This window comes from Culex quinquefasciatus, chromosome 2 (genome assembly GCF_015732765.1).
Source record: "Culex quinquefasciatus strain JHB chromosome 2, VPISU_Cqui_1.0_pri_paternal, whole genome shotgun sequence".
In the NCBI taxonomy this organism is placed as follows: domain Eukaryota; kingdom Metazoa; phylum Arthropoda; class Insecta; order Diptera; family Culicidae; genus Culex; species Culex quinquefasciatus.
This window is the reverse complement of record NC_051862.1, coordinates 279811-292372: the sequence shown is the minus strand read 5'-3', so window position 1 is coordinate 292372 and position 12562 is coordinate 279811. Positions and strand designations below refer to the sequence as shown.

Here is a 12562-nt window from a genome sequence, read left to right as displayed (position 1 = left end):
TGTTTTTGATGAGTTTCCGAACAAAGTACCAGATTTTATGTGTTTTTCTTAAAGTACACATCAGACTAAACTTAAAAATGGCATAAAGTCAAAATCGTCAAAAACTGACATGGGACAATTATGCGTAGAACGGCAGTATAGCCTGGTAAACACATTACCTGCTTAATGGCAGAAACATCAATAAGCTTAATAAACCCATACAAAATACACAAAACCCATACACACAAACACTCACTATTAATACTAGCAAGCATACTTAACAGGAAGCAGTAGACACATTGATAAAAGAAAGTATTTTTAAATAGTACTCGGTAGAACGATTTTACGAACGACAAACAATAGCCTTAAGCTGCAGTAACCATACCTAAGTCGATCGTAAAGTTTTCTGTTTGCCCTCTTTTTATAATTTTAAATTATAAGCGCGAAATCATCATCGATCGACTCAAACAAGACATGCGAAATCATCCTGCCGTTGAGCGCACATTTCATCTTGCAAACTGCTTGTAATTCCCACATTGGATTCGATTATAAACAGAAAGGTAAAGTTTGACTACATATTATCTATAACTTGTCTATTGTACTGTAAAAAGTATCAGTCATGGAAAAAGAAACACAAAATAGAATATATAATACGAACCACTTACTTAATGTGTGTGATAAATCACTTTCATTTTAAGCCTATCTTATTCAGATATTTAAAGTTTTTTTTACTATTTGGCCGTCTTTCTTCAAAATTTCACTTCATGGGGTGCTACAAGACATCATCCTGATATAAGAAAAAACTAACCCCCCCCCCCCCTTTTTTTCGCTTTTTGTTCCTTTTTTTCTGCTTTTTGTTTTTTGTAGTCGATTCGTTTGTGGATTGTTTTAGTCATTTTGAACGATTTGGTCGTTTTGGCCATTTTGGTAACTTTGATCGTTTTGGCCGTTTTAGTCATTTTGATCAATTTCCTCGTTTTGGCAATTTGCTAGTTTTGGTCGATTTGGGCATTTTAGGCGTTTTGGGTATTATGGTAGTTTTGGTCGATTTGATCTTTTGGATCGTTCTGGTCGATTAGGGCATTTTGGTTGATTGTGTCGATTTGGTCATCTTAGTCGTTTTGGATATTATGGTAATTTTGATCATTTCGATCATTTTGATCAATTCAGTCGTTTGGTAATTTTGGTCGATTATTGTCATAATAATCATTTTGATCGAAATGGCCATTTTGGCCATTTTTCCGTTTCAGTCATTTTGGCCGAATTGCTCATTTTGGTCATTTTCACCATGTTGAATCGTTTTGGTCAATTTGCTCATTTTGGCCAATTTGGTAATTTTTCCATTTTAGTCACTTTGGCTTGTATGGTCATTTTGGTCGATTTGATTTTTTTGATCTATATGCTGCCGTTCTACGCATAATTGTCCCATGTTCAAAAAAGTGCAACTGAGAAAAACGCGATTGAAATTTTTTGATCGATTTCTGTGTTTCTACGCATAATTGTCTCGTGGGTTCCTATTCGCCCTATGTATCCCTAATCGCCCCAGTTTGCAGTTTATCACCCTTATTTGTGATCCTCTTGCTATACAACAGGTAAACAAGGCATAATGCTTAGTAAAACTAATGATTCCGTGTAAGAAAATACTTGGTGGGACAATTATGAGTAGAAGTTCAACGATGGGACAAACAGACTTGGTGTTGTTTTTGATGAGTTTCCGAACAAAGTACCAGATTTTATGTGTTTTTCTTAAAGTACACATCAGACTAAACTTAAAAATGGCATAAAGTCAAAATCGTCAAAAACTGACATGGGACAATTATGCGTAGAACGGCAGTATGGTCATTATAACAATCCTGTTTGTTTTGGTTGATTTGATATGATTTCAGTTCATTTGGCAATTTTGATCGATTTGGTCATTGTGATCGTTTTAGTCGATTTGGTCATTTTGGCCATTATGGTCATTTTGATCAATTTTGCCGTTTTGGTCATTTTGCTGTTTTAGTCTTTTTAGGCGATTTGCTCGTTTTGGTTAATTTGATCGTGTTGGTCATTTGGGCCAATAGAGCTTTCTAAGCCCGATCTCACACACACTAGCGCACCATTTGTTTTGCTGGGTGGTACAAATTTTAACCTCACTTTTTTTCGTGTACGTACACGCAATACATGCGCACATAGATAACTCTATAGGTCATTTTGGTCGATTTGGTCATTTTGATCGATTTGGCCATTTTGATCGATTTGGTTGATTTGCTCATTTTGGTCGTTTTGCCTTTTATAGTTATTTTGGCCCGTTTGATCATTTTTGTCGATTTGCTCATTTTGGTCGATTTGGGCATTTTAGTCGTTTTGGGTATTGTGGTAATTTTGATCGATTTGATCTTTTGGATCGATTTGGTCATTTTGATCGATTTGGTTATTTTGGTCGATTTGCTCATTTTGATCATTTTAGTCATTTTGGTAATATTGGTCGATTTGGTCATTTGATCAAAATGGCCGTTTTGGTATTTTTTTCCGTTTCAGTCATTTTTGTCGAATTGATCATTTTGGTAATTTTCATTATATTGATCATTTTGGTCATTTTAATCAATTTGCACATTTTGGTCGATTTGGTTATTTGGCCATTGTCGATTTGATCTATTTGATCGATTTTTTCATTTTGACAATTGGGTCCTAAAATGAAGCTTAGATTCCTGATATTATTGTTTACAGCGATAAAGCTTATTTTTCTGAGTACAATGACCCTTTGTACGACCACATAGAGTTTAAAATGGATTTTTAAATCAATTTTAGAAAATTAACCTCGCGGTCCTTCTTGGCAGAAAATTTCCTACTTGACAGCTCGTTCCAAAAGGACCACAGTTGATCCATCAAAAAAATGTTGTCTTGTCATTATTTTTTTGCATTAAAATGAAAAAAAGTGATCAGAAATGGTTTTTGATCGTGTTTTTTACCGTTGTACATAAAAAATGACATAGGGCTTTAGTACCCAATTGTGATTGTTTTGGACGATTTGATAATTTTGATTGATTTGGTCATTTCAGTTCATTTTGGCAATTTTGATAGGTTTGTCCATTTTCGTTGATTTGGTATTTAATTTTGATCGTTTTAGTCGATTTGGTCATTTTGGACATTATGGTCATTTTGGTCATTTTGATCGTTTTGGTCATTTGGGCCAATTTGGTCATTTTAGTCGTTTAGCTTATTATAGTAATTTTGACCCGTTTGATATTTTTTGTCGATTTGCTCATGTTGGTCGATTTGGGCATTTTGTAGTTTTGGGTATTGTGGTAATTTTGGTCGATTTGATCTTTTGGTTCGATTTTGTCGATTTGGTCGATTAGGGCATTTTGTTTGATTTGGTCGATTTGGTCATCTTAGTCGTTTTGAATATTATGTATGGTAATTTTGGTCATTTCGATCATTTCAATCATTTCAGTCGTTTTGGTAATTTTGGTCGATTTGGTCATAATGAACATTTTGATCAAAATTGCCGTTTTGGTAATTTTTCCGTTTCAGTCATTTTGGCCGAATTGCTCATTTTGATAATTTTCACCATATTGATCGTTTTGGTCAATTTGCTCATTTTGGTCAATTTGGTAATTTTGCCATTTTAGTCGCTTTGGTTTGTATGGTAATTTAAGGTCGATTTGATCTTTTTGATCGATTTGGTCTTTTCAGTTCATTTGGCAATTTTGATCGATTTGGTAATTTTCATCGTTTTAGTCGATTTGGTCATTTTGGCAATTATGGTCATTTTGATCGATTTTGCTGTTTTGGTCATTTTTGCCGTTTCAGTCTTTTCTGGCGATTTGCTAGTTTTGATCATTTTGGCCGTTTTGATCGTTTTGGTCATTTGGGCCAATTTAATCATTTTGGTTCTTTTGGTCATTTTGATCGATTTGGACAATTTGGTCATTTTGGACGATTTGCTCATGTTGGTCGATTTGGTCATTTTGGCGTTTTGGGTTTTGTGGTTATTTTGATCGAGTTGATCTTTTGGATCGATTTGGTCGTTTTGGTCGATTAGGGCATTTTGGTTGATTTTGTCGATTTGATCGTCTTAGTCGTTTTGGATATTATGGTAATTTTGGTCATTATGATCATTTTGATCATTTCAGTCGTTTCGGTGATTTTGGTCGATTTGATCATAATGATCGTTTTGATCAAAATGGCCGCTTTGGTCATTTTTTCGTTACAGTCATTTTGGTCGAATTGCTCATTTTGGTCATTTTCACCATATTGATCGTTTGGGTCATTTTGGCCAATTTTCTCATTTTGGTATATTTGGTAATTTTGGCCATTTTAGTCGCTTTGGTTTGTATGGTGATTTTGGTCGATTTGATCTTTTCGATCGCTTTGGTCATTTTGACAATGGAGCATTTCCATTCGAGCAGTTTTTGCATTTTTCTACAATGTATTCCTCAAGGGAAATCTGTCATTTCTACCTCTCGAATCGGGTTCCATTGAGTTGTTTGATCGTTTCAGTCGATTTGGTCAATTTGATCATTTTAGTCGATTTCTGGAGTTTTTTTTAAAGGTCATATAAACCAAATTTTCATTTTTTGCTTTTTGGGTGTTTTTGAAAACCCCTGACTCAAGGCGGTTCTAAAAACACCCAAAAAGCAAAAATTGAAAATTTGGTTTATAGGACCTTTTCAAAAAAAACTCCAAATTTAGTCATTTTGGTCGATTTGGTCATTTTGGTCGATTTGTTTGTTTTGGCCATTTTGGTCGTTTTGGTCATTTTGGCCATTTTGTTTTTTTGGTTATTTTGGTTGATTTGCTCATCGATTGAAAAATACTGATTTATTCCCCCATTTTTGAATACACTCAAACCCCGATGGTTTGACACCAACTGTTGTCAAACGAACGGGGTCACTTTTTAGTTTGACACCCCTTTTACACAGAGTTCACACACACTACTAAACGTTTATTTTGGTAGTGTGCGTGAGCGCCGTGTAAAAAGTGACAGTTCGTCACTTTTTAGTTTGACTTTGACCAACCAACGGGGTACAAACTAAAAAAGTGTCAAACGAAAAAGTGACCAACCACCGGGGGTTGAGTGTATATGGAGCCTAACATTTCAAAAGGGCACATAACTTTTGTAAAGGATAGTGTATCCCTTTCACTCGAATGACAGTTTACATAAGGTGTAAAAGGGACACACTATTGTCTAAAAAAGTTATGTGCCTTAATGAAATGGCAAGCACGATATGTTTCGTTAAATTTCCCGAGGAATCTGATAAAAATATTTTCAGACAAAGGCTCTTTGGTCCAGACACCGTCTAAACGGCATTTGAAGTTAAAATGTTTGGCTATATTTTTGAAACACCTAACTATTTAACCTTAAGAGTCAAACTTATCATCAAAAGAGCTAAAATCAATTGAAAAGAAGTGAAGTAATATTTTTTTTAAAAAAGAGGATAAGTGTGTATAATTTTATTTGGACATAAAGTCATAAAAAGTTCAAGAATGAGCAAAAAGAAAAGGAAGGTGCAAAATATCTACTTTGAGCATACGGAAGAATACGGCGTCCATTTCGTAGGTCATTAGTCAATAATGTGGCGTATCCAGGTTTTTAAGCGGAAAAAGTGTGCCATGGCATGACAGCCACTTTTTTTTCCTAATGTTGGTGCTACTGCGCGATTTTGACATTTCGGGCGTTCACCATTCGAACGCCATCTTCGCTTGAAAACCAGGATATGAAAAAAAAACCCACAAAAATCTATACAACGTTAATTGTCTGTATGCACTGCTGGAAGGTCGGCGAACAAATTTGACATTTTTTTCAACCCATCTGGCACCCTTGCCAACCCGTTTGACAGTTCGTCACGAGGCAAAACCGCAGAAAGAGGCAAAAGAAACAGAAGACTCGTAGTGTGGTTACGCGAGTAGAAAAGCACGGAAAAGTCAAAACGGGAGTGCGGTTCGGTTGCGAAGCAAAAATCGTTTCAGTTTGGTTGGTCTTGATTCCGGAGGTTTCGACTCCGTCATCGCCGACATGGAGATTAGCAAAACGACGATCGGAATAGCGGCCGGTGTGGCGGGAACATTGTTCCTCGGTTACTGCATCTACTTTGACCACAAGCGCCGCAAAGATCCGGACTTCAAGAAGAAACTGCGGGAGAGTGAGTAGCATAGATGCGCCGCCTCCTTGGAGTGACAAGGAGGGCGCATGAAAATGTCGCTTTCTAACGGGGTGTTCTTTTTCTTTTGGGTCCATTCGTTCATATTTGTTCCGTTCGTGTTATCGTTTCCGAAATGGCCTACCGCGATCAGGAGGAAAGCTAAAAAGCAGCATCCGCCGCCTCTGGAGGTCCAAGGTCAACCATGCCGAACATGGCAGATCACGAGGAAGTGCAAAGGTAGGATAAGAAAACACTCCCTGTCCGATCGATTTTCGAGCTCCCTTCCTCCTCCTCGTCCAGAACCGCATACGCACACACTATCACTGACTTGCTGGTAATGTTTTGGAGTGTTTATGTAATCGCAGTTGAAGAAAAGGCCTTCTGTAAACATGAAACTTAGTCATATTTTTTTATTCCATACTTCTGTTGATGATTCAGTGTTCATTTTATGTTATAAACATATCATCATTCAAAACATTTCTGGAGCAGTACTTGTTCGGTTACTGGGCTGAGGACATAACCCAATTACCGAAAGTTACTCGCTAACTAAACCTATAAAAAATATCACGGCGAAAATCGGCCGTTCTGCCAAATCAAGTATTCACATCTAATCTTATCTTACCTTAACGTAGCTAATTTTCTTAAAGAACTGTCAATAATGTTGGGTCGATCACTCTCAACATACATACCTTATTGGCCAAGCCTACTGCGTAAAGTTAACTAAACGATGATTCGTTGAGATGGATCAAACAACAAAACATTTTGGAATTTTACGCTCATTTACACTTTGAAAAGCAATAAAGGCTCGGCACACTAAACTTTTCGACCTATTCTCGTAACTTTTACAGTTTGCTCTTCCGAGAACATTCTGTTTTGGGTGGAACAGGTGGTGGTACTACTCATACTACGCCTACAGCTTAAATTGTGCGATAATTCAATCAAATGCAGTTCCTATCCTTTCAATAATGCTTATAAATAACAAAGTAACTGTCTTACTCCTCTAAACCCGTTCGTATTCAGTTTATGCAACGCGCCGGTAACATTAATGTTTGCGTTATATCCTTTGGAGTACCGTAAACTTTAATACTGTCAAAAAGGTGCGTGTGTCAACTTATCACGGAATTGTGTGATTCCATTAGAGTAAACTGAAAAGAAACTTGAAATATTATATAATTACGCCACTGCATAATAACAGCAAACTTTTTGAAAGATTTTTCTTACAGGAAATCCAAATGGGAGAGGCCCTTATCTCGTCCGGTGACATTGAGAACGGTGTGGAACATCTGGCCAACGCGGTGATTGTATGTGGCCAACCAGCACAGCTTTTACAAGTAGGATTAACAGAATTTGTCAGTAGAAGAGACGGGAGCTTGTTTTTTTTTCTAAACTTTTGCAGGTCCTCCAGCAAACTCTGCCATCCCAAGTGTTCACAATGCTGATCAATCGCATGCGACAGTACGGCAACCAAAGCGCAGACAGCGACCGGGCCAAGCTGCAGGACATGAACGACGATCTGGAATAGTTTGCGCGTAACTGTTTCCGCTGATCGGAGATCGACTTGGGGATACCAAAAAGAAGAAAATCAAGTAGTAGGAACTATCCGGCAGTCGCAGTCAGTCGCACATGCAGTTTGAACAGATCCAATACCTTAGCCAGACGAGCAGCAGAACCGTGCTTTAGAACAAATACCTAACCCATTTGGAATGAGAATTATAAGGGGCGATCGCCATTTCGCTGTTAATGAAAAAATGTGTGTTTTTTTTTTTGGTTTCATTCTGCAGGACGTATTCGAATTTCCATGCAGTTGTCGATCGTTTCGAAATTTTGCAAGTAATTGTTGTATTTGTTGGCGTTCGAAGAGATTTTAAATAAAACTGCTTATAACAAAATCATTTTATGTTTGTCCTTATGTTTATTTTGTAAAATATTGCATATGTTGGAATGTGCTCAGTCTTTGAACGACGATTGGCATCTCTAAGGTTTATTTGCTCACTACCTTACACTGTCCGTTTTCGACAATATCGATTTTAATGTCCCGCAGGTTGGTGTTTCCGTAGAAAAGGTCCTCCTGCAAGGTACCCACGGTGGTCGTTTTCGTCACGGTGTCCGGGTAGTTGTTGGGTGCGTTGGCGAGTTCTTTCGCAAAACTAACGTACGAGTTCAGAACGGGTTCTGCTCCTGGGGAATCCGCCCGAGGTCTGGATGGGATCTTCTCCTTTTCTTGCCGCTGTTCGGCCTGCTCCAGATCGGTGAGAATTCTAAACACAGGCTTGGACGCTGTGGGTTCTGTTTTTTGGATTTTGCGGGAGTTGGATCGTGGTAAGGTGAAGCTTGCTTTCGGATGTGAAATCAGCAACTTCTTCGACGGATCATTGGGAGTAGCTTTCGGTGAGGTCACCGGCTTTCTAAGTGTGTTTGGTATTTTCGTGTCCAGGATAGTGGTCCGACTTGGAGACTGAGTCGTACTCTGACCACTGCGATATGGTTCAGACTTGATTGGAGTAGACAATGGAGAATTGATGATCGGAGAAGGTCCTTCCACTAACGTTACAGGGCTCTTATTGATGGTTTTTGCATCTTGCACAATATCAGTGTGAGAAACGTGACTGCCTTGCTTTGTCAGAGTTTTGATTTGTGACGGCCGAATGGAGGCACTTCCGCTTTTAACCTCTGGCGATAGAATACTATTTTTTAAGCTGTCACTTTGGGCAATAGCGACGTCAATTTTAAGCTCTTTTTGTGGAGTAACCTTCTTGAGTGTTCCTGTTAGGGACGAAGAAGAATTTTCATACGGTTCAATTTTCACTTTTGGCTCCGATTTTATTAAAGCAGTATTGTTCGCAGTTTTGGTGTCTCAATCTTCGTCGGAAGTTTATTCAAGACAGGGCTTTTAACCAACTCCGCCGTCTGGCTGTTTCCGTTCATTGAACGGGCCGGTTTAGGTGGTGGCAATAGAGAGCTGCTTTTGCCGGCATCACTGCTCGTGTTGTTTACTTTCAACTCCACATCCGTGCGCTTTACCTCTATCTTTTTTTCAATCTCATGATTTTTTGTGGGATCACCACGCTCCACGTCCTGCTTTTTAACCTTTCTTTTCAACGTGTTCCGAAGCTCCTCTTGCAGGGCATCCCTCATTCCGTCAATGGACGCATCATCGTTGCAACCATTCGTCTGGGAAACTTCACTGTTCACTGGAGTCTGTGAAGTATAAATAATTATTCGATATTTTTTTAGTTAATGGTAATTAAAATTATTTCATTTCATGTGTAACGTGTGTGTTTCGATGTAGAACATTATTTGAATTCGGCTGTTTTGGAGACCATCCTCAATTATTGTTAATGACCTTGTTACAACAATGTCCAACACTAATTGCAAAATATGTTCAATCGTTTATTTGTTATAGATTTTTCTTGGCAAAAGTCATTCGTTAATATAAAAATTGAGTTGCAATGAAAATTTAATCGCTTTTCAACTGAACCTGTGCCTTAATTTCATTAGTCAGTGATATCTACGTCATCGTGATAATTGCCGAAAACTTGTATTTTTCAATCACGATAAGATCGAAATTAGCGCCCTGGTGTGTTCTCATTATTTTTTGCAGCAGGTATAACTAAAAACGTTCACCTCATATCTTGGTTAAGGCAAAGCGTAGCGCTGCTTATCGCAAAGCCAACCAATGATAAATCGTTTTCCAGGTGTAAAGCACTCTTAACAGGGTTCAATTTTACGTTTTTTTCAGTTGCGATATCAATTTGTAAGGCAATTTGAACTAGATTATCTAGAATGCTTTTAAATTGTTTTAGGTAAAGAACTATAGTTGAAATGTTAGATTCCATTTCTGAAAAAAAAATAAGTCAAATTTGTAGCGCAACGCTTTAATAAACAAGACAATTCCTCGCCTCAATCGCAAGCGATTTAAGTAAAACCGATTGTATGGATATAACAAACGAAAACCATACTATTTTCCCACGCTATGTAATTCAAGTTTACTGGAACAGACAGAAATGGGGACAATTTTGCGAAAAATTCAACCGAAAGATACTGTGTTTCGTCACTAAAGTTTCAAATAGCACCATATTCATTGACTTTGCGCTATTTGAAATATTATCGTTGATTTGATCAGTAGAGAAGACACAACGAGGCAAAGTTCCTACCGGTTTTAGTGATGAATGGCATTGAAGATTAATGATGTTACACAACGAAGATCTGCCGTGCTTGTTGTCAACGTGTGACGTGTTACTTTTTAATTGTTCATTTTATTTTTTTCACGAATTGTTACGTTCTACTTACGCTGGATTTTTAATGAACGCAGCCGTACTTTTGTCCCTGGTTTTGGTCGGCTTCAAGGTCATTCCATTACGAATGTCCGCCAAAAGTAATCCGGTATCTGCGTTTCCGGTTTTCAAACAAAATTCTTTATTCGCCTTTAGAGGTGGTGGAGGGGGAGGCACAGTTTTTGTGGTTTCCGCGGACATCTTGAAAAGTTCTTCCGACCGATCAAGCACTAAAACTGACACTAAATAAGCTTTAGCAAATTTCTAAGCCAATCGGTACTGCCGTTTATCTTATCTTATCACGCGAATTCCACAGTAAATACTTATCAGCAAGGATTGTATTGGACCACTGACCGAGGAATATTCCTAACTATGCGTTAACCCTTGCGCCACACACTGTAATGGAAACTCAAGTTTGGACTAAACCACTCAAGAGGACTACAACTCGCTGCACTGCAAGTCCATCAAATGACTCACTACGGTTGACCGATGATTTTTTGGCTATCTCGTCAATCTTTTTTTTATCACGCCTTTTTTCCTCTCTTTCGAGGTTTATTGTGCGCCCTGGAGAGGTGACTCACAAACGCGACCACCATGAACCTGTCGGCGAACGAATACTAAGCGAGTTCGCGGGTATGATGAGTAAGGAAACCGCAATTGACTAAGTCGCACTAATTAGAAAAAAAGCAGAGGGCTGGAAACATGCAATGATGCTTTTAGTATTGTGAGAAAAGTGACTTGAACTCAACACGATTGCAATTCAAAAGAAAAAGCATTGAGACCTGAACTAAATTATAGTCCCAAAAACAATTCTGAATCAAAATCTAAAGTCTAAACTCAAACTACTAGATAAACGTTAATCTTCTATCGCAATCAGCTAAACACTACATGCTGAGCACGTTTTTGTTACTTAGCAAGTGTGCCTTGAACACACGTGCAAGCGACTTGTTGTTCGATGAGTAGTGGTGTAGTCTACAGAGGCACGGTAGCATCTTTTTAACCCTGTAGCGCCCAGGATTACCTTGTTTTTACCATTGACCTGAAATTTCTCAACAACCATTAAATGCTTCACTTAAATTTTCCTCCCGAAAAGAGTTATTTTTTTTGCTGGTCAAGGATTGATACCTAAGAGCATGCAATGGCACTGATCGTGTTGCGTGCTCTTCGGTTGACGTCCAGGTAAGGAACATCCTGGAAGGAGCGCAACTAACCACATCCGTAGTTCTGTTAGATCATCCGAATTCATCCGATCAGAACAGTATAGCTCTGGTTCCTTGCAAGTGTCCTATTTTCTTACCTCCACGTTGGCTTGGTTTTCATGATGACCTAGAGGCCTGTGGGAACGGCTCGTAAACCATTGATCACCGCGGGTCAGAGTCCAGACGGCAAAAAGAAAGGGGCGCGTCAATTTGGGAAAGGGAAGTAATTTGTGATTGTAGACGGTATTGTTTTGATTCGCAGTATGTTGAGTCAACTGCTGTGGATGTACCTGAAACATCGCACAACGGGGTTTCTCTTCTCTTCATTCTCAGCCTATCACCTATCTCCTATTTTTATTTTGCTCTACTGATTCTCACTTCTTTATTGATTCTTCTATTTAATATCCATCATTTAATTTTGATTTTATTAACTTTAGATTCTTTTATCTCTCAATACTTTTCTACTCTTTTTCACCTATTGATACACTTTGTTTTTTTCCTTAAAATTATACTTTCCCTTAATGTACTAGTAATATCAAGTCTATTTATCATTTACCTAAGAGCAATTCTCTACCAAAACCGGAAATGGATTTTATTTGTATTTTTTGATTTGGCTCAAACTTTGTGGGGGCCTTCCCAATGACCAAATTAACTATTTTGTGTCATTGGTTCACCCATACAAGTCTCCATACAATTTTGGCTGCTGTCCATACAAAAATGATATGTAAATATTCAAACAGCTGTAACTTTTGAGTAAATTTTCTGATCATATTGGTGTCTTCGGTAAAGTTGTATGTATTGTTGAGGACTATTGAGAAAAAATAGGTACACGAAAAAAAAATTGCAGATTTTTTAATCAACTTTTTTTACTAAAACTCAATTTCTCAACATACGTATTTTTTGATTTTCTAGATTTTTTGATATGTTTTAGGGGACAAAAATCCGCAACTTTTCAGCCATAGAGAAACATGGTAAAAAAAAT

At 37.9% G+C, this 12562-nt stretch overlaps 1 protein-coding gene and 1 pseudogene across 1 annotated transcript; one reads left to right on the top strand and one right to left on the bottom strand.

Moving 5' to 3' along the window:
* Positions 1-5971: 5971 nt before the first annotated feature.
* On the top strand, positions 5972-7856 carry LOC6040537 (mitochondrial import receptor subunit TOM20 homolog). Its single transcript, XM_038254263.1, has 4 exons — positions 5972-6106; positions 6257-6344; positions 7318-7438; positions 7504-7856. The coding sequence occupies exons 2-4, from the start codon at positions 6310-6312 to the stop codon at positions 7627-7629; spliced, it is 282 nt and encodes a 93-aa protein (XP_038110191.1). The 5' UTR covers positions 5972-6106; positions 6257-6309; the 3' UTR covers positions 7630-7856.
* A 143-nt stretch (positions 7857-7999) lies between these two features.
* Positions 8000-11252, bottom strand: LOC6040536 (annotated as a pseudogene).
* Positions 11253-12562: the final 1310 nt, after the last annotated feature.